Below are 22301 nucleotides of genomic sequence, written 5' to 3'. Positions count from 1 at the left end.
ACATATGGAGCTTTTCTGATTTGAGTCATGGATCGTCTGTAACGCAGGTGTGGTTCAACTGCATTTTTTGCCAAACACGAGAGTGGGAGGCAACACAAGCTGGTGAGTGTGCTCTTCAGAGGGAGAGGTGTCACTAACAAGTTGTTGTGGTGGAAGATTAGAAGATTAAGAGTACAAGAAGATTGAAGTCTTCATTTTACTTGCTTTGTCAACTTACATTTATGGACTATATTATTACTATATAGACACTGTTTTTCACTTGTCACTGGGTGTTTTACACTATTATTTATAACTATAGTCATTGTTTTAGCACTTTCTGATTCACAGTTATATATCATACCTATTAGCGCCACTATCTCCTCCTATTTTTCTATTATAGTTATAGGTTGCAATTTTGTATATTTTACACATTTTTATTTAAGTGGCTGCTTTTCATCACCTATTATTTTGAGCACACAATATTTCTTCTTTGGTGAAGTGGTGGGAGAGGATATTAGGGGCGTATTCCTTTACCAACATACCAATGCCTATTGTCTGCTGCCTGGACTGACCTCTGCCTGTCTCTGGATTACACTTATCGTTTGTCCTATCCCCCGACCACAACTTGCCTCTGGATTTCATTACCAGCTACTGTTGTGCAAAAGTCTATGCCTGATACTCCGGAAGACCGCAGGTACTGTTTTCTTTGATTCAAATTCTGTGTGAAGAAATAGATGGTTGTTAAGCAGCAGGCCAAGAAGCCAACCGCCCACATCCTTAACAACCATGAGTCATCATCTGTCAGCGGGCTTCCCCACTGAAAGATAAATGTAAAAATAAAGAACGCTGGCAAAACATAGAAAAATGTTTTTAAAAATGGAGAAGGGTCCCCCCTAGCCCATACCAGACCAAATGCCCTCACCCCCACCCCAAAGCACCTTGTCCCCATGTTAATGGGGGCAAGGGCTGCTTCCTGACAACCCTGAGCTGTGGTTGTCGGGGTCTGCAGGCAGGGGGCTTTTTAGGATCAGGAAGCCCCCTTTAACCGCTTGCCGACCGGCGCACGCCGATGTACGTCGGCAGAGCGGCACGGCTGGGCAAATGGGCGTACCTGTACGTCCATTTGAATTTCCCACCGTGCCCGTGCGCGCGCCGGCCGGGAGCTCCGTGAGTCGGGTCGCGGGTCCCGCGGACTCGATCGCCGCGGGGGGACCCGCGATCGCCTCACGGAGCGGATGAACGGGGAGATGCCGTTGTAAACAGCATCTCCCCGTTCTGCCTAGTGACAAGTGTCACTCGATCTCTGCTCCCTGCCATCGGAGCAGAGATCAGTGACGTCACCCACACAGCCCATCCCCCTACAATTAGTAATCACTCCCTAGGACACACTTAACCCCTCCCCGCCCCCTAGTGGTTAACCCCTTCACTGCCAGTGTCATTTACACAGTAATCAGTGCATTTTTAATCGCACTGATCGCTGTATAAATGACAATGGTCCCAAAAATGTGTCAAATGTCCGACATGTCCGCCATAACGTCGCAGTCACAATAAAAATCGCTGATCGCCGCCATTACTAGTAAAAAAAAATTATTAATAAAAATGCCATAAAACTATCCCCTATTTAGTAAACACTATAACGTTTGCGCAAACCAATTAATAAACGCTTATTGCGATTTTGATCGGCCTAAACTGAAGAAAAAAAATGTTTTTTTTATATATTTTTGGGGGATATTTATTATAGCAAAATGTAAAAAATAATGCATTTTTTTCAAAATTTTCGCTCTTATTTTGTTTATAGCGCAAAAAATAAAAATCACAGAGGCGATCAAATACCACCAAAAGAAAGCTCTATTTGTGGGAAAAAAGGGACGTCAATTTTGTTTGGGAGCCACGTTGCACGACCGCGCAATTGTCAGTTAAAGCGACGCAGTGCCGAATCGCAAAAACGCTCTGGTCAGGAAGGGGGTAAATCCTTCCGGGGCTGAAGTGGTTAAGAAGGGGGCCCCCAGATCCTGCCCCTCTATGTCAATCACCAAAAAGTGTCAAAAAGTAAGAACAAGTAAACGGCAAACTGTTTTGACATGTCCTTTAATAAAAAAGAAAAAAATTTAAAAATGGTGACCCTCAATGTAAATCCATTGTCAATCACGACGCCTGCCCATCCCGGAGAATAGAAAAAATAAAAAAACACTCTGACAGTTCTTATATAGGCAAGGGGCCTGTAATCAGTGGCCCCGCCCCCTTCTGATGAATTTTTTATGGTTAATGGGTAGGGGTACAATGTACCCAATATCCATTCACATGGGGGGGCGGGATCTGGGGGCCCCCTTGTTAAAGGGGGCCGTCATGAATCGCCAGTAATGCCTTCATGTCCTGTCTGTCTGCTTTCTCTGGTCTGTGTATCAGCCTTGGGCCTGCACTCTCACACCTGCATGGTTAAGTAATCTTCCCTCTGCGTGGCTCAACCCTAGCCTCTACAGGATACACTATTTTAACACTGTGCTATCCAAGCCTGCCTTGCCCGAGCAATATTGTGTGTTTGGTTTCCTGTCTCCTGCTTGCCGTGTGCTCTACATCTGTTTCTGTTACTGATCTTGACTTGTTCTTTGACTATCCCTGCCTGCTTGTTACCCTGACCTTTGGCGTGTTCTCTGTCTATCCTTGTCTGCTAGTTGCCCCAACCTTTGGCTTATCTCCTGACTATCCCTTGTTGTCCTGGGCTGCTGCTTCCTCTCTATCTTCCTGTAGCTTACCGTGAGCATGAGCTGGGAGATCCGGGGGGCCGCGACCTGGAGCCAGTTGCAGTGCAGTCTGTCCTCACCACTAGAGGCTCTGGTGAACACCTGCTGGCTCTTAGACTCCACACCCTGGGGAATCTTATGCTCTAGCTCCCAGGCGGATCCGTGTTGGTGCTCCAGAGGACCTGCTTTCCTGAACCACCCAGAGTTCCATTTGCAGCAGTCAGCCATAGGGTCCACTTTAGTGGTGCACTCCTGACCCCAACAATGTGCATCTTTCACCTGGCCTCAGGTGACCTGACAGGGGCTCCCAGATTCCGATAAGCCCCCCACCCGCAGACCTCGACAACCACAGTCCAGGGTTGTCGAGAAGGGGCCCTTGCCCATGTTAACATGGGGGCAAGGTGCTTTGGGGGCAGAGCCCCCCTGACCTAAAGCACCCACCCCCCCCATGTTGAGGGCATGTGGCCTGGTATGGTTCATGAAGAGGGGAGTGCTCACTCATCCCCCCCCCCCCTTTCCTGACCTGCTGGGCTGAATGCCCATATAAGGTCCTGGTATGGACTGGGGGGAGACCCCACGCCGGTTTTTCCCTTTCTTTTTTTTTTTTTAAAAAGCAGGTGCCAGCAATTGTAATCGTGAGTCTATTTAAATGCAATTTTACTTGTTTATTTTCTTTAGAGAATACATTTTTGCTGCAGCATGTGTTATATATGCTACAGATGTGCCAGTTTGCAGACAGACTAAGGAGACCCCCCCCCGCACACTAGATTTAAATAATTTTTTTATTTTTATTGTTTCACTTAAAGTGGGGTTGCCACTTTAAGTGAAACAATAAAAATGAAAAATTATTTTAACCATGGTGCCTGGGGGGTCCCCTTAGTCTGCCTGTAAAGTGGCGCTTCTGGAGCATGTATAGAATATGTTGCAGTAAATATTAAATTTATAAAGAAAAAAATGCATGAAATGACATTTAAATTGGTGGCAATACAAAACCATTTCCGGCAAACAAAAAAAAAACAGCGTGGGGTTCCCCCCCAGTCCATACCAGGCTCTTCGGGTCTGGCATGCATTTTAAAGGGAAACCCATGCCAATTTTTTTTTTTTTTAAAACGGCGTAGGGTCCCCCACCAATATCCATACCAGACCCTTATCCAAACATGCAGCCTGGCAGGTCAAGCAAGGAGCAGGGCCACCCAGTTACATCACTCTGGTAGCTCCACCCCCTTGTGATGTCAAAAGGGGGCGGTGCCACTGGGTGACGTCAACCCGATTAAAGGCCCTTTCGGCTCCTTTGATACGGTTGACCACCCCCTCCTCCTCAAAAAAATATTACTTCTTTTGGTCTCTGCAACTGTGCTTTTTGCTGGCTCTCATCCTACCTATCCCACGCCACCTTCAGTGTCACTTGCAATTCTACTAACTCACTTCTCTTCCTTTCTCTGTTGGGGTCCCCCAAGGTTTTGTTCTTGGACCTTTACTATTCTCAATATACACCACCTTCCTGGGTCAGCTGATAGTCTCCCATGGCTTTCAATATAATTTCTATGCTGACGACACCCAAATCTATCTCTCCACCTTTTAGCTCACTCCATCAGTCTCCTCATGCATCACTAACTTACTAATATATCAGCCTGGATGTTACACCACTTCCTCAAACTCAACTTGTCCAAAACCAAGCTCAAAATATTTCCTCCTACATGTGCCTCTTCCCCTGACTTCTCTATCAAGAGCAATGTCCCTTCCCCACATGCCAGGGTGCTAGGTGTTTGCCTGGACTCTCCTTTCGGCCACACATCCAATCAATATCCAAAGATTGCCACCTCAATCTCCACAACATCTCCAAAATACGTCCCTTCCTAACCAATGAAAGCCCAAAGCTCATGATTCACTCCCTGGTTAACTCTTGCATTGACTAATGCAACTCCCTCCTCATTGGCTTACCTTTCATTAGGTTATCCCCCCCTTCAGTCCATCATGAATGCTGCTGCCGGACTCATCCACCTTACAAACTGCTTAGCGTCTGCTACCCCTCTCTGCCAATCCCTCCATTGGCTGCCACTCACCCAAATACTAACAATAACTTACAACGTTATCCACAACTTGACCTCCAGCTACATCACTAACCTAGTCTCAAAATACCAATCAAATCGACCTCTTTGTTCCTCTGAAGACCACCTGCTCTCTAGCTCTCTTGTCACCTCCTCCTATACTCGCCTCCAGGACTTCTCCTGAGCCTCTCCCATCCTTTGGAATTCCCTACCCCAATCTGTCCGACTATCTCCAACTTTATCCACTTTTAGGCGATCCCTGAAAATGTTTCTCTTCAGAGAAGTCTATCCTGCCTCCACCTAACTATATTTTCCACTTCTTCATCATCTCATCCCCCACAGTTGTTACCTTTTGTATCACTTGACCCTCCCTCTTAGACTGTAAGCTCTAATGAGCAGAGCCCTCTGATTCCTCCTGTATTGAATTGTATTGTAATTGTACTTTCTGCACTAACATTGTAAAGCACTGCACAAACTGTTGGCGCTATATAAATCCTGTATAATAATAATTGTGTAATAAGCCCTCAGGGGCAACCAAGTATAGATAGACTTGAGTGCCTTAAGGGAACGGGGGTAGCTCTCATGCACTCTGCAGTGTAGTTGAGCATCATAGGAAATGTAGTTCCAAAACATCTGGGGTGCCAAGGTTCGCCATCACTGCTCTAGATGTAACTACATTCACCAGCTAAAGCCTCTGACCTCTGGTACTAGGACAAGTATTACATTACCACACGCCAACAAAATTACTGACTGGCGGTGTTACATACCTATATGAGAAGCTTTAGATGACGAATGTGGCCTCTTACACATCTGCTTGGACAGGAATTGTGTATGTGGAGACAGGGACAGCTAGGACAGCAGAAGGGTGCAGGTGCCAGGAAGTTGGACCGGCGCACTTAAACTGAAAAGTATTGATTGTATGCATATTCTTCTTAGTGGATCTATAGGGGTTTTAGCTTACTGTAATATAGACATGTTTGGTGTCTAACTGATTCCTATTTTTATATACATTGGTGGAACCAAATTATATGAATCTGACTTGGAATGGCAGGAATTACGGATTATGTATAGATTTTGGCTTTGATAGTTCAACAAATTCAGGCTCAGAGTGTTTATTTGATCAAGTTATTCAAGTTCCAATTGCTGTTACGTTTGTACCTACAGTGAATAATAACAATGCTTCTTATCTCTACCTTTTACTTACATATGAACACTACAGACACCTAGATGAAGAATACAATTTTGCTTTGTTGTTGTAATCTATGTGAACAGTATAATGTCTTGTCCTTACATTATTGTGATGACATATGAAAATATCATGCAAATATTTATATATAGGTGTAATCACATATTTTGTGTTCTATTTATTTTTTTCATTTTCAGAATCTTGCCAGAAACCAAACATGGCTAATATGGAATATAAAACAAATGAGAATGTATTTGACGTTGGAGCGTACTTCATATATAAATGTAAGGAAGGATTTATCAGTAGTGATAACAAAGTTGAAAGCATAAGTCAGTGCGGTAATGATGGATGGCAGCCTAAACCAGAATGTAAAGGTATCTTTTATTTATTCTATTAAAAGTTTATAAAAATTTACCTCTTTCTTTTCTGTGGATTACAGTGACTGGCTACTCCAGGAACTTTGTAGAGGACTTTGCAGATGTACTGTGCAATTTCATTTCTTTTTTCCCCAACAAATATTCATGAATGTAGTAATGTGTACGGAGGGCCGGTGCAAGGATTTTTGTCTACACGGCAAAGGTGCATTTTGGTGCCCCCCCCCACCATTGTCCTCTTTCCACTCCAGAGTACAACCTCCCAGCCCCATATGGCAACCCATCTATGGCTAACCACACGCTATACAATCTGATTGAACAATATTTTTAAATTTATTAACAACTATGTAGTATAATGACCTGCCTGATTTGATACTCATTACAAATTGTACAATCAGATTGTATATGTATAGATTAGCCAGCTTAACAGATTCCTCCATCCACACTAACAACGCAGATGGACGAGCAACCCCTTCCCCCTGCTGGACTTCGTATTCTGATAGACGACACCACTGGCTGTCAGAATACCCGAATAGATGTGGCCGTTGCATTCGTTTTCTTTCACCTGGTGATTTGGCCAGTAACACTACTCCTGTATTGGATTGCCACCACTCTGGATGAAGGACCACAGGGGGCACCTTTGAACAGCAGTCTGAGAAGAGGGAATGTCTGATGTACTAGTAGAATTATATACACTAATAAATTAAAGACAAACTTCAGCTAACACTTTATAATCAGTTAAAGAAACAGTGCTTTTCCTTTAGGGGATAAAGGCTTTACATAAATGCTGATAATTGTAAGCACACCTGTCAGTGGTAAATGGTTTGTCTCATCCCTTTAACTGCTACATCTGCAGGACAGCATGTTCTGTGGAAAAACAGCAGACTAAGACAGTCCACCTGCAGGTTAAACAAAAAAAAAAAAAAAACAGACTTGATTAACCCATTCAAGATGGATGGGGGAATCCTGCCCACTGAGCTCTTGTATTCTGACCACACGGAGATTTTCCTGCCATCAGAATACACTGATCAGCTGGCTATAGCTCGTGGTGCTAAATGAGCAGAGAAAGTCCAACAGATTTCCATCAATCATGGAATTCCACAAGATAATGTATGCTGATAAGTGCCAGAAACAAAAGACAACACACAGGGGGCTCAACACAATCCACAGCATAGTGTACAAGCATGTAGAAGGATAAACGCTCACACAGGGGCACCAATCATGTAGTCAGATGAAGCTGCTGTGACTTTGAATGTCCCACCCACATCCCCTTTCTCATACTGGCTATAGGAGTGTGGGCGGGGCAGACAGAGGGAGGGGCGGGACGAGGTGGAGTAAACAAATGCGACTTTCTCTTCTCCCATTCAAGCAGGGAGGGAGGGGGAGGAGCGGCTGGCTGAGCTCAGTGAAGTGAGATTGTCACAGACACTGCAGACAGCCTTCCTGCCCAGGCACAATGTCCATGGAGGGGATAGCTGGGGCAGCACAGCACCATGCTTTCTTCTGAGGCTTCCCATACCATTGCTGCTGGCCCCTCCTCCTGGTCTCATTCGGCTCCTCCTCCTCTCACAATTTAGCTGTGATTGGCTCTGTACAAGAGCCGTGGCTGAGGCGGGTTCCTACTCCCTTACCCTGGTCTCGCTCAGCGCCTCCCCCTTCAGCGGCAATTGTCCGTGTGCTGGCTGTGCTTCTAGTGCTACCGCCTATGTGGGAGCCGGATGATCTGCAGGGAGAGAAGCAGATGGAGGCAGGTAGGTAAAGCTGTGAGCAGGGACGGCGCCAACATAACTACTTGTTGAAGGACGCTTGGGCTTGGCGCCCCCCCCCCGGCCTGGCGCCCTAAGGCAACTGCCTTATGCTGGCGGCGGCCCTGTGTGCATGTGACTTACATTAAAGCGGACCTTCACTCAATAGATACATTAGACATCATTAAACTCCTACCTCCCTCTGCAATCTAAAGCGGCATTCAAAAATGTTTTTGTGCGTTTACCTTATATATTTTTTTTTTTTTTGGAAATGTAGTCCGCACAGCCCCACCCTGACCATCATTCTCACTTACACCAGAATTAAATCTCCTCCTTTCTGAAACCTCCTGGAATATGTACATCATATTTATGTAGTAAGGTCCCACAGGCCTCCTTCAATCTAATGAGAACCTCCAGAGCCAAGAGCTGCTGACATCTTTCCATATAGAGTGAGTTGTGAGGGTGTAGTGGGTGTAGTGTAGATTCATGGGCGCCAGACACTTCTTGAATGCAAAGAGATTTTACTTAAACAGAACTGTTGAAAAGAGGGTTAGGGCCAGGACACCCCTAGGCAGTTGCAATGTGTATTTGTCAGACTCCAAGACTTCTACAGGTAGACAGCCATGTAGGGAAAGGCATCCAGCAAGACACCACATCTGCATGTGTAGGAATGCTGTCTCCTATGGTAACAGTCTTTAACAGTTTCTAACACAAAGTGTAACAGTTCCTTCCCTTCCACTACAATCGCTAATTGTAGTTCTTCAGCCCACTGATCTCCCAGTCTCTCACTAGACTAGATGATTCACTGTCACTGAATCCCTTGAGCTCCTCCAATCTTCACCATAGTATCTTCCTCAAACGCCAACCCCACTTCTCTGCTGGGTCCCTAGCTTGGCACTCAAGATACTTCTCAAGCTTTACCCCACTGGCCTGCTCGGTCCTTGTCTTGACACACAAGGCTGCTCTGCAAGCGTCACCTCCGCTGGCTGGGTCCCTGGCTTGATACCTGCTGAAACTTCCCAATTTATGTTTTTTTTTTTTTTTTTCACCGTCCCCGGTTGGTGAGAATTCTGCTCCGGTACTTTCTTCAGTTACTCACTGTGGTCTCTGGTAACAAGGTGGTTGGTCCCTTAGTGGCGACAGCTTCCCCTCTACCTCCGACCACGACAGGTTCTCTGGCCGGCAGAAATGTCAATTCTGGTTGAACTGCAAGCCGCAATCCCAACGCTGCGCTGCTCTCTTGCTTTTGGATAGGCCCTCCGACAGCATAGCAGCCAGATGTGCCCGGGATAGGCCCAAACTCTGCTCTAGCAGCCCGGGCAATACGACACACGTCCACCCAGACAGCCATCCAGGTGGCACAGAAAACAGATCACCTGACTTCAACCAAATATATAGATTCTCCCAGCAGGCCAAGGGATTTAAGAAAACCCCTGCCCATTGGCTGAGATACCCCATATACTCATAATCTGACCTTGCATTGCCCTTGTCTTATCAAATGCCACCAAGTGCCCGACCATCTAGTGACTTATAATGAAATCAGTTGATCCCTAACAATGGACCCAGGTAAGTACAACTACAGTCAGATCCATAAATATTGGGACATTGACACAATTCTAATCTTTTTGGCTCTATACACCACCACAATGGATTTGAAATAAAACGAACAAGATGTGCTTTAGCTGCAGACTTTCAGCTTTAATTTAAGGGTATTTACATCCAAATCAGGTGAACGGTGTAGGAATTGCAACAGTTTGTTAATCTGTCCCATTACTTTTGGTCCCTTTTAAAAAGTGGGAGGCACCTATACAATCATCCATCAAACTTTCATTTTTTAATACTTGGTTTCAAATCCTTTGCAATCAATTACAGCCTGAAGTCTGGAACGCATAGACATCACCAGACACTTGGTTTCATCCCTGGTGATGCTCTGCCAGGCCTCTACTGTAACTGTCTTCAGTTCCTGCTTGTTCTTGGGGCGTTTTCCCTTTAGTTTTGTCTTCAGAAAGTAAAATGCATGCTCAATCGAATTCAGGTCAGGTAATTGACTTGGCCCATGCATAACATTCCACTTCTTTCCCTTAAAAAGCTCTGTGGTTGCTTTCGCAGTATGCTTCGGGTCATTGTCCATCTGCACTGTGAAGCGCCGTCTAATGAGTTCTGAAGCATTTTGCTGAATATGAGCAGATCATATTGCCTGAAACACTTCAGAATTCATCCTGCTGCTTTTGTCAGCAGTCACATCAATAAATACAAGAGAACCAGTTCCATTGGCAGCCATACATGCCCACGCCATGACACTACAACCACCATGCTTCACTGATGAGGTGGTATGCTTTGGATCATGAGCAGTTCCTTTCCTTCTCCATACTCTTCTCTTCCCATCACTCTGGTACAAGTTGATCTTGGTCTCATCTGTCCATAGGATGTTGTTCCAGAACTGTGAAGGCTTTTTTAGATGTTGTTTGGCAAACTCTAATCTGGCCTTCTTGTTTTTGAGGCTCACCAATGGTTTACATCTTGTGGAGAACCCTCTGTATTCACTCTGGTGAAGTCTTCTCTTGATTGTTGACCTTGACACACATACACCTACCTCCTGGAGAGTGTTCTTGATCTGGCCAACTGTTGTGAAGGGTGTTTTCTTCACCAGGGAAAGAATTCTTCGGTCATCCACCACAGTTTTTTTCTGTGGTCTTCTGGGTCTTTTGGTGTTGCTGAGCTCACCGGTGCGTTCTTTCTTTTTAAGGATGTTCCAAACAGTTGATTTGGCCACACCTAATGTTTTTGCTATCTCTCTGATGGGTTTGTTTTGTTTTTTCAGCCTAATGATGGCTTGCTTCACTAATAGTGACAGCTCTTTGGATCTCATATTGAGAGTTGACAGCAACAGATTCCAAATGCAAATAGCACACTTGAAATTAACCCTGGACCTTTTATCTGCTCCTTGTAAATGGGATAATGAGGGAATAATACACACCCGGCCATGGAACAGCTGAGCAGCCAATTGTCCCACCACTTTTGGTCCCTTAAAAAGTGGGAGGCACATATACAAACTGTTGTAATTCCTACACCGTTCACCTGATTTGGATGTTAATACCCTCAAATTAAAGCTGAAAGTCTGCAGTTAAAGCACATCATGTTCATTTCAAATCGATTGTGGTGGTGTATAGAGCCAAAAAAGTTTGGAATTGTGTTGATGTCCCAATATTTATGGACTATACACCTAATTTACACAGGTAAATTTAGGAAGCAACCTAAACACCAGGGTACTACATCTACTGTATATCCCAGGAGGCTGTAGGAGCCAGGGATACACTGCAACCATGGTCAGGGCTGGGGAAGGGGCCATCTGCCTGAAGCTGGAAGAGGCACCCATGCTCCTGAAGAAAGAAGAAAAAGATCCCGAGACCTGAGCTATGGCACCTAAGCAGTGAATCGCAGCAGAACGATGCTGAATTTGCTGGGCAGGTGACCCTGTGAAAGGCAACCCAGCATAACAGGTAAATGGGGTAATAAAAAAAAAAGCAGGGGAGGAGTGAAGTTCCAAAAAATTATCAGCAAAAACTGAGTTTTATCACCCAGAAAATGAAGAAATACATTTGCATCTGTAAAATGGTAGTCAGTTTGAGTGTATGTACATACACACACACAAACACATACATTAGAATTATTTATGTTTTTTAAAAACCATAAACAATATGTTTTGAATTTTTGGAAAGGATACATAGAAAAAAAGTTACATTTTAGTTACTATGCAATATTATGACTTATGCAATTTTATCCACTGAAGCTCCGGGAAAATTTTACACCCTTCATGACCAGGCCACTATTCAGCACTGCGCTACTTTAAGGCCTCATGCCCATGGGCATTTCAAAAAACGAGCTGTAAAGCTAGTACCGACGGCAGGAAAAAAGCAGCATTAAAAATGCAATTTATTTTTCCACGTTTTGCATTGGCGTCAATGCGCATTTAGCCACATTTCTCTGTCTCTTTTCAAAATCAATGGTTTCCTATGGGAGCCCATTGACTTAAATAGAAGTCGCACCAGAAGTCGGATCAAGATGAGGAAAAAGATTGTAAAAAGACTGCCTTTATCATTCCCATTGTCTGTCTTTGAGTTTAATTGCATGCCTATTGGTTTAATCAATGTTCCCAGTACTTTTCAAAGATTGATGAACACTTCTTGAGAGATCTTACCTTTTCCTCAATTCTCTAAAGCTTGGTACACATTAATAGTTCCGACGTTAGTACTGCGAACCCCCCCCCCCCCCCCGGCCAGAACACTCAGGTCAGCGCTCTCAGCCATTGGCTGAGAGCACTGTTTGGAAGATTGCTAGCTGCTGGTTTTCCAGCATGCTGGTCCGACAGAAGCCCAACGAACGACCGGCTTCTGTCAGATCGGCTGACATACGCGGTTTTTATTGAACCGGCTGGTGTCTCCCAACACTCGGCCTGTGTGTACTAGGCATAGGTCTTTTGAAGAGTACCTTCAACATTTGTATCAGATTTTCTCCCAACTGAGTCAACTTGGACTTAAACTCAAGCTCAGCAAATGTCATCTGGTATGGTATCAAATCGCATACTACTAGGGACATATTATTGAAGTGTCCCTCCATTGGGTGTCCCTGGATCCCAAAGAAGTTCAGGCTGTCCAACATTGGCCAAACCCAAAACTGTAACTGAATTATGCACCTTCCTGTGATTGGTTGGCTACTTCCAATGGTATATTTAAATTTTTTCTAGGATTGCCACCCCACTCAATTTTGTGCCCATACAACACATTTCTAAGTGAAAGCGTGACCTTCCAGCATTCCCAAGTGGCAAGCTACCAACAGGAAGCATTTAACACGTTCAAGGAGAATTTTATCTCAGCTCCCATTTTAGCGTATGTGGATGACCAGAAACTTTTTGGATTATATTCTGATGGCAGCTTACAAAGTTCAGCTGGTTCATTTGCTCTAGAGCCAAACAAGAGCAAGAACCAAAAGTCAAAACTGTGCTATTCATAAAGGAAAGATTGAACATATTACTCTTCCAAAATTATGGGGGGAATTTGGGACTTTAAATGAAGCACACAGTATGTGCCTCCATCCCTGGTTCAAGTATGAGAGAAAGGAAAAGTGGGACTTTGAATGAGGTTGATTCGTGGGGGTGAAGTAATTTGAAAGTATATTTAATTGGCATATTGAGTGTGACAATACATAACAATAATGCACATAGTAAAAATTATTTCATATATAGACGCACACGCATACATGGTGTGGACCTCATGAATACATATACTGTAAATATACATATCAATTTGACGGCATATAGAATTGACACAAAATTTAGTATGGATAAAATAAATAGATTATTGCAAATTCATATTTATACGTGTCATCTAACCGGCACTATGCTATGCTTTGGTTGTAGATGATGAATCTAGATAAGTTCCTTTTAACAGGCATGAGAATGCATCCTGAAAAACCAACGTGATTTGCTAAATAATCAATAGGGTAGGATAACATAGTAGTTACCTTGAGTATAAACATAGGAGCAACTGCTCCAGTGATAAGTAGCATCTCCGAGTGTAAGACAAGAGAGACTGTGTTTGGGGAGGTGCCATAAATACGCCAGCATCACGCTAGCGTAGCAGGTGCGGGGTCCCTGCCTGGGCGGTGTTGGATCAGCAGTGTTCCCCTGCCATCCATGTGCAGGGTTATTTATGTCCTTGGTGTTAATGTACCAAATACGGGGTCCACACACCCAGGCCATTCACGGCACCATATTCATTAGCTTTTACGGCACACTATGCATTGCACCATTAGGTTGGGTGGGACATATGGTTGCTCACAGGGCCGCTGCACGTCTCATGCCCAGGAGCTGTGATGCGCTCTGTGTGCCCACCCCTTTCCCCTTCTGGGGGTCGGGCGGTTACCCACAGTGCATTGGCGCCACGCATCGTGTCACGCGTGACGTTACCAGTGGGTGTCACGGCGTAGGCACGTTCATCTCCAGCTTAGCTGAAACAGCTGGGGTATATGGGCGTCTATCTTGTGTGGTGTTCACAGCCCAGGGAGGGGCCCCGCCCCACACGTGCTATGCTAGCGTGATGCTGGTGTGAGCGTGCATGCTGGGCGTATTTATGGCACCTCCCCAAATATGTATTTATGTATTTATGACACCTCTCTTGCCTTACACTCAGAGATTCTTGTCACTGGAGCGGTTGCTCCAATGTTTATACCCAAGGTAACTACGATGTTATCCTACCCTATTGTTTATTTAGCCAATCACTCTCTTGGTAAATGCTTCTTGGCAATCTGGTACTACCCTGGATGGTTCTGCATATATCTTCTCTTTATTTACCTTAAACTTTCATATTTTGTTCTTTGGTTCACTATCACCACTTCACTCATAGGGATCTCACCCTTTTAGAATTCTTACTTGGCTACTCTTATTCACTTTCTCACGGAGACTATCCAATTCATGGATATTACTTTTATCCAGACAGACTCCTTGGCAGTCATCACTTGTATCCACCATTTCCGTTTTACCATGAAGATCGGCAATCTGTGGGGGTGCTTTTTGTGTGCCTTGCTTGTACGCTGCTTCAGTACACCTTATCTCCCAGGAGAGACCTCTCTCTGGTCCTGGCCCCACGTCTACCACATACCATTGCATTCCACTCTATGTAAGTTATCAGGATTTGCAACTGCTTTTTTCTGTTATGCCTAGTGCCCCATTAGATTAATTCTATTTTTGTTTATTGTAGATTATATTTTAGCATCCGCCGCTGAGGAAGTGTTTACATACATGAAACGCGTCGGTCTTTCAGGATGCATTCTCATGCCTGTTAAAAGGAACTTATCTAGATTCATCATCTACAACCAAAAACAATCATACTGTTTTCCCTACTATTTACCACACTGCATAGTGCCGGTTAGATGACATGTGTATATACCTGTATATGAATTTTCAAATCTATTTATTTTATCCATACAAATTTTTTGTCAATTCTATATGCTGTTAAATTGATATGTATATTTATTCATGAGGTCCACATCATGTATGTGTGTGTATACATGAAATAATTTTTACTATGTGCATTATTATTATGTATTGTCACACTCAATATGCCAATTAAATATACTTTCAAATTACTTCACCCCCATGAATCAATAACCTCATTCAAAGTCCCACTTTTTCTTTCTCTCATATTACTCTTCCAATCACCGCAGGAGAACCTTTTGAGTTATTAATAATACACTTTTAGTATAACAAGTTACTTCAGGAAAGTTGCCACAGTTGAACCCAGGAGACATGACAGCTGTCACTATGGCCAAGCTCTGATGGACTAAATTTTGAACCTCAGGTATTCTCTGAATTATGTTGTATCTGGAAGTTTCACTACCTCTTATTAGCCACATAGAAATAGAGTTTAAGAACAGTTCAGCAGACTTTTATTGAGCATGGTCTGCTCTCTACAGCAAAAACATGAAGAACTTTGGCCTCCCTATGTAGGCAATGTTGTCTCGGTCTATAATCATACAGTCAATGGGGCCATGGGACATATATATTTCTTCTTGATGTTGGGGCATCGTTTCATGTCTACTCACTTTTGGAAACACCAGAAACGTTGATGGTGTGAGCCCCAGATCAGTAGATCCAAGAACATTGTCGCTTTACTAAGGCCAAATAACTGATGTTGGTGTGACATCAAAACTTAGCTGAGGAGTCAAGCTTTGTCACTAAAACCTGGAGATAGGGTTCTTGTTCAAAATCCCAAGCACATATTTGGCAGTAAACTACAAACAAAGTAGGACTGAGTACTGAGGTCTTTTCATAAAAGGAAACTGGACTCTGCAAATATTTACACTGGAATCATCTGCACCCTTGTTTGTTCTCTGCAGCAATCTTACCATATCCACCAGAAGCAACAGACCCTTATGGGGGAGGCAACCCTAGTAGAAGGCAAAAAGAAGGCGGTTAATCCTAAGTGGTATAGAGCTCCCACTATAGGTAACCAATCGGTTAATTAGGCAGAAATTGGACTATTGGGTAGTGTAGAACATGTATTTATTGTATTAAAATTATAGTAAAAATAGTATACTAAATTAAAGCACACAATATATCAAAAAGTATCCCTTCACCATACCTCTTAAACAGTGTCACAATATTTGCATCCAAACTGAAATCCAAAACCTCAATGAGAAACGGAGTCTGGCAAAAGAACAAGGCCTACTAACCAATTGTGAATCTAAAGGTGACTGACTTCAATACTTAGACCTTCTACATAATACCAAAAATTCTCAAAAATTTACAAAAACCACCCAGTAGACTGATAATCTCCGCAGTGGGAGGACCCTTGGAAAGAACTGGTAAATACCTGAACCATCTTCTTAAGGACATGGTAATTAAGCTTAAGTCCTATGTAAAAGACACTCGCAATGTCTTACAAAAAATTGACAACTTTAGAATTGAGGGGGACCTGTGGCTAGTGGGGATAGATGTGGCATCTCTTTACACATCTATCCTGCACACATGTGGATTAAAGGTGATTGAATCCTTTCTGGAGCATCATTACCCAGAAATGGGCCCACAGAATGAGTTCCTTCTGGAAATTTTGTTATTTGCATTGGAGAAAAATTTCTTCCAATTTGCAGGTCGAAATTATCAGCAGATAAGGGGTACTTCAATAAGGGCACCGTGGGCACCTGCCTACGCGTGTCTCCATCTGGGACTGTGGGAAAAAACTGATGTGTATACCTTTCCAATGTACCTCAGCCACATCCAAACCTGAGGTACAAACCTGGCTGAGGTACATTGATGATGTTTTGGTACTGTAGAGAGGTGATATAGAGTTGTTACATTCATTTATTGAAGGCTTGAATACAAACAATCATAACATTTGCTTAACTTACAAATACCTTTTTTGATTAATTTCTATAGAAGATTATACACTTTTTTGTACCTTTCGAAAGACAACGGCAGCCAATACCCTTCTGTGTGCGGACAGCCATCATCCAGAATGGGTAAAAATTGAATACCAAGCAATAAGTCAATTTTTACAAATTAAACATAATTGTGCAGAACAGCAAGACTATAGATAAGAAGAAAGAGCTGTGTGTTGGATTCCAAGAGCGTGGGTATTCCCATAGATAGTTACGTAGAGCGAAACAAAGTGCGACAGGTCATAATAGAAATGAACCCCTTCAACCTAAAAAAACGTACAAGAAGAAAAGAAGAACCCCTAGATCAAGTTCATGTAATAACCCAATTTTGAGCCCAGTGGGAAAAAGTATGGGGGGTGTCCTACAAAAGCACTGGGCAATACTGTTGACATAACCCAAAAATAGCAAAATTTGTGGGTAATACCCCCAAAATGGTAGCCCGCAGAGCACAAAATCTGGGTGATATTCTAATTTACTCAGAGTTTGTGAAATCACCTGCTGATAACTGGATAATATCCACATATCCTAGCTCCAAGGGGATGTTCCCCTGTGGCAAATGCCAAATGTGCCCCTATGTGGACTGCAGAGCATCCTTCATGGACTCCGAAGGTGAAAAGCTATACAAGATCAAGGACCTGATAAACGACTCTACCGCAAGGGTCATCTATATGCTCACCTGTCCCTGTGATACATTTTTTTATTGATAAAACAAAAAGACAGCTACGTGTGAGGATAGGTGAGCATATTAGAGAAAGGAAAGAAAAGGACCCTGAAAAACCACTAACAAAACATTTTCGGGATGTACATGGAAGATAATGTGAAGAAATGAAGATCAAGGGTATTTATACCCTTAGATTGCCCTCCAGAAGAGATCATTTTGACAGAGTTCTCTTATTAAAGGAGAAATGTTAAAGTATAAACTCAGGGCTTTGGTACCTTTAGGGTTAAACACTGAACTGTCAAGTGTTTCTAGAGAAATGAGAGCGAATACATAGGATCACTTATTCTCCCGGTCTGTTTCTAATCTGTAATTTGGTGTGAGATAGAGGTTAGCTTACTTTAAAGGCTATTTGATATGGCAGATGTAAGGCACCTTATAAACTATGTTGCAGAATGTGAGAAATCTGCAGCTGACCCAGTCACTAGGATGGATAGTGTAATCCTCTTTTTAAATACAGTGTCACCTTAAGAAAAATGAAAAGACAGCCCCCTCTGTAAAACCTTCTCACATTTAAGAAAAAGAGGAGGGGAGTTACGTATCCTGACGAAGCTACGCGTGACGTAGCAAAACACGTTGACGCCACAGATGCGTCATTGGACCTCTTAGATTTGATGCCCTTGATGGTTACGCACAAGCTGGGGAGTTCCATGGAATCCCCTATGCCGGCACTTCATGACATGCGGCTAGATGCCAACGAGCCTGTTTAAGACTGCCAAGGATTGATACAGGTAGGCCGTTTCCAACACCCCCTTTACATACAGCCAATGTACCTGCACGGCAGTCCAGAATTTCACTGTAGTCACATAGCTATCAGGAGCTGGAGCTGAGACTGTCTAATATAACAACCCGCCTTCTATGGTGACAGCAGAGCGAAAGAAGTTTGCCAAGCTAGGAGTATCTGTCAAGGCAGGAGAAGACGGCTTGCCTCAATATACAGTATATGGACATGTTGCTTTACTAAGATTGCCGTGTGTTTTGAACTTTGCAGCCTTGCAACAGGGATACCCAGTATCTTGGCATAGCGCTTCTTGTATGCTTACTTCAGAGCATGGTTTCCTCTCCCCCCCCCCCCCCCTCCTGTCTAAGATGCTGTACTACAAGAAACTTTGGGAACTATGCGCATTCTTCATTAATGAATGGCCTTTATTTCTCCAGTCTTCATCTTTACCAATGCATGGACTTTGCTTTACCATTTACTTTCCTTGGAAAACCTTACGCATTTTGTGCTATATCAACAATCAACAGCTTTAGGAGGGACCGTTAGGTGTACTATGGTAAGCCCTGGGGCCTTTGTGAGCTGCAGATATCAGAGATCTGAATATGGGAATTCCTGTTTCTACCCCTTGTGGGTGTTTTCACTGCTGCATGCAACACACATAGATTATCATGTCTGGACCCATCTATTGTGACTAATGTTTTTAGAGGTATGGTGAAGGGATACTTTTTGATATATTGAGTGCTTTAAATTGAGTAATATACTCTTCTTTTTATTGTTGTTGATATAATAAATACATGTTTTACACTACCCAATAGTCCAATCTCTGCCTAATTAACCGCTTGGTGACCTATAGTGGAAGCTTTACCTCCCCCCTTAGGATTAATCACCTTATTCTTTTTGCCTCATTTATGCTAGGTTAGAGGGCAGAACACCAAACGATGTTTGGACATTGGCTTAGTGATATTCTAAATAAACATACCCCTCCCTTCTTTGGTTCTTGTTCAAACCCTGGTAGAAGCCATGACACTGTTATGGAAACTTTATTTTAGCCAACCTTCCTTCACTGTGGATGATCAGCTGGTGAAAGAACATGATTGTATTGCATTTTTAAGCAAACTACCTCAGGAACATATGCCTGCAAAGTGGGTCCTGAGTCACTCCTACTTTGTAGTTAGCACACATTTCAGCATGTAGAACCTCAATACCAGAAACTGCAAATAGTAGAGGATCCATAGCTCTCTGTCACTCAGCACAACTATGGTCCTCTGACTGCTCATCACATCCAGGTATAATGCTTGGGAGTTTGTGATGGTCCTTCCTTTTCCCCTAAAGCACCTCAGTAATTCTCATCCTCTTTCTACTGTTTCTTCTACATCAAAACGAGTGGAACCAGGGGACAGAGAGGAAACTGCACTTATTTATTCTCCTCTATTTCCTGCTGCTCCTCCACCTGCATTATCCAGTGGTGGACACTTTGTGGATGTAGGAGACCTGCTTCAAGTCCTCCTCCTCTTAAGACATGTGGCATGGTACAAAAAAATTAGAGGATAGAAGCGGGACTTTGCGTGAGGCATGTCAGTGGACATATAGGCTCGATAGTCCATGATGTAATGTCTAGGGTGAGTCCTCTACATTATTATATTCTCAAAGGATTTGCAAGGTACTGATGGTAAAAAAGTTTAATAGAGTTCATCCTGGGACATAGTACAATAATGAATAGGAACATCATAGGACACAGTTTGACATATATAGACAGTCTAGTAAAAAGCATAATTCAAACAAAAATTGTACAGTTACAGAAAAGAATACATTGTACAATAAATTAATATGTGCATCCATAGTTGGTAACTCAACGTGTTTCTTGGCTTTCAACCAATCATCAGGAGTCAGATGCAATTTAACTACATTTAGGACAATAAAACCTCTATTAGTATATGGACAAGTATATAGAGAGAGGGTACAGAGAGAATCTAAATTTCAATGGTACTCACAAACAATGCATTGATCGGTAACAACCAATGTACTAGGATGCAACAGTGGTCTTGGTCAGCAAAGTCTCCCCCGGGGTTGAGTTAGAGAGCACGCCCCCAAGCCCAACGGTCACAGCCGCCAAATTGACCAGAGCACCCCAAAGGACCGCCAGGTAGGGGCAAACAGCGAGGCCACATAGCGCTGCAAAAACTGTGGGGAAGAATGAGAAATGATTGAGTGAAGGTGAGCCAGGGTAGGAATGAGTGTGTGTGAATGTGAAAAGGTTAATGTCTTGGCCACGACTGCACATCAAAAAGTGAATGAGTGTGTGTGTTAAAAGAAAAACATAAAAAGTGATAGGGTGTGTCAAAAAATAGAATGTGTGTGCGGCATGGAGACCAAAACACAGCAACCATGAACCGGAGTGGGAGTATGCAAGGCGATTACCTGTGCAATGTGAGTGCCGGGCAAGACCAAATGCCTTGCCACCACGGCGAGACATCGGAGTAACTCGGTCGGAGGCCGCCGCCATGTACCGCGAGCTGGGGGCGTGCTCACGCAAACATCATGTGAGGGCGTGGTGACGTCCCAGGACGGGAGGGAAGCCAGAACCGCCATATCCAATCGCGGTAGCTTCCCATCCCTGTAGCGCCAAAGCCCAGGAATGGCAAACCCCTTCTAACTCCCACAGTGTGGCGACCACAGGCGCCGCATGCGGGGCATGGTGAGCATGACGCCGATGCGCCAAGGTCAGGGCCCGCCCCCATCGTAACATGGGATGAGTGACGGGTCGCAAACTGGGCGCATCGCAACCCCGGAAGACAGGCCCGATAGACACCAGCACCACCTCTCATCTCAGAAATAGTTGTAATGGGATATGTAGGCTATAATGAGAAATCATGTATATGAATTAAAAGGGGAAAAAGAGACCCAGACCACTGTTGCATCCTAGTACATTGGTTGTTACCGACCAATGCATTGTTTGTGAGTACCATTGAAATTTAGATTCTCTCTGTACCCTCTCTCTATATACTTGTCCATTTACTAATAGATGTTTTATGGCCCTAAAGGTGTCCTATAATGTTCCTATTCATTATTGTACTATGTCCCAGGATGAACTCTATTAAACTTTTTTTACCATCAGTACCTTGCAAATCCTTTGAGAATATTATAATGTAGAGGACTCACCCTAGACATTACATTACATCATGGACTATTGAGCCTATATATCCACTGACATGTCTCACGCAAAGTCCCGCTTCTATCCTCTAATTTTTTTTTTTACTAATAATTGGGATGGAGACATGTCAGTGCATTCTCTGGAAATAATGTGAACAGGTCACAACTCCATTTTTTTTACATGTGGCATGGTGTTGTAGAAGGAAAACTAAGGTTATGATGTGATGATATGATGTAACTTATCCACCTATTCAAAGCTATTTTTTAACCCCTTTAAGGGGGACAAAATGGAACAGACATCCTGGGTTAAGTAGTATGTTGGGGGGGGGGGGGGGGCGGATCAAGCTCACAAGAAACAGTCCTCATCTTTTAGTCATGAGGTGTTGCTTGTGGAACCTCTGCAGTATGCACAACACACCAATCTATTGGCAGGCAGCTGGTTTTGTTGCCTTGGCCGGGTAGTCCACAACCCCAACTGGCCTGCGGGGCCAGGGTGTCTACTTAGTGTTTAAAACATGGACACTTGAGCAGACTATGAGAGCTCAATTATGTCAACCATTCAATAAATTTATCATGAGTTTTATTTTCCACTCACCATGAAAAATCTACGTAGCCTCTGTAAGATGGTTGTGTGCAAATCTCACACACTAAACAAAATCAACAATATACAGCAATTGCCACCAAATACTCTTTTGGAATTTACTG

At 43.5% G+C, this 22301-nt stretch overlaps 1 protein-coding gene across 1 annotated transcript in view; it reads left to right on the top strand.

Annotated features, from left to right (window-relative positions):
* Positions 1–22301, top strand: part of LOC141121033 (coagulation factor XIII B chain-like) — a gene marked incomplete at its 3' end in the record, with an annotated part of 197140 nt that overhangs the window by 79826 nt on the left and 95013 nt on the right. The window contains 1 exon segment of the mRNA XM_073611056.1: positions 6152–6328. Within this exon segment, the coding sequence (XP_073467157.1) occupies positions 6172–6328 (157 nt within the window).

This window comes from Aquarana catesbeiana, unplaced genomic scaffold, assembly GCF_042186555.1.
Source record: "Aquarana catesbeiana isolate 2022-GZ unplaced genomic scaffold, ASM4218655v1 unanchor1, whole genome shotgun sequence".
Taxonomy (NCBI): domain Eukaryota; kingdom Metazoa; phylum Chordata; class Amphibia; order Anura; family Ranidae; genus Aquarana; species Aquarana catesbeiana.
The sequence above is the reverse complement of the archived record's forward strand: the minus strand, read 5'-3'. Positions and strand labels throughout refer to the sequence as shown.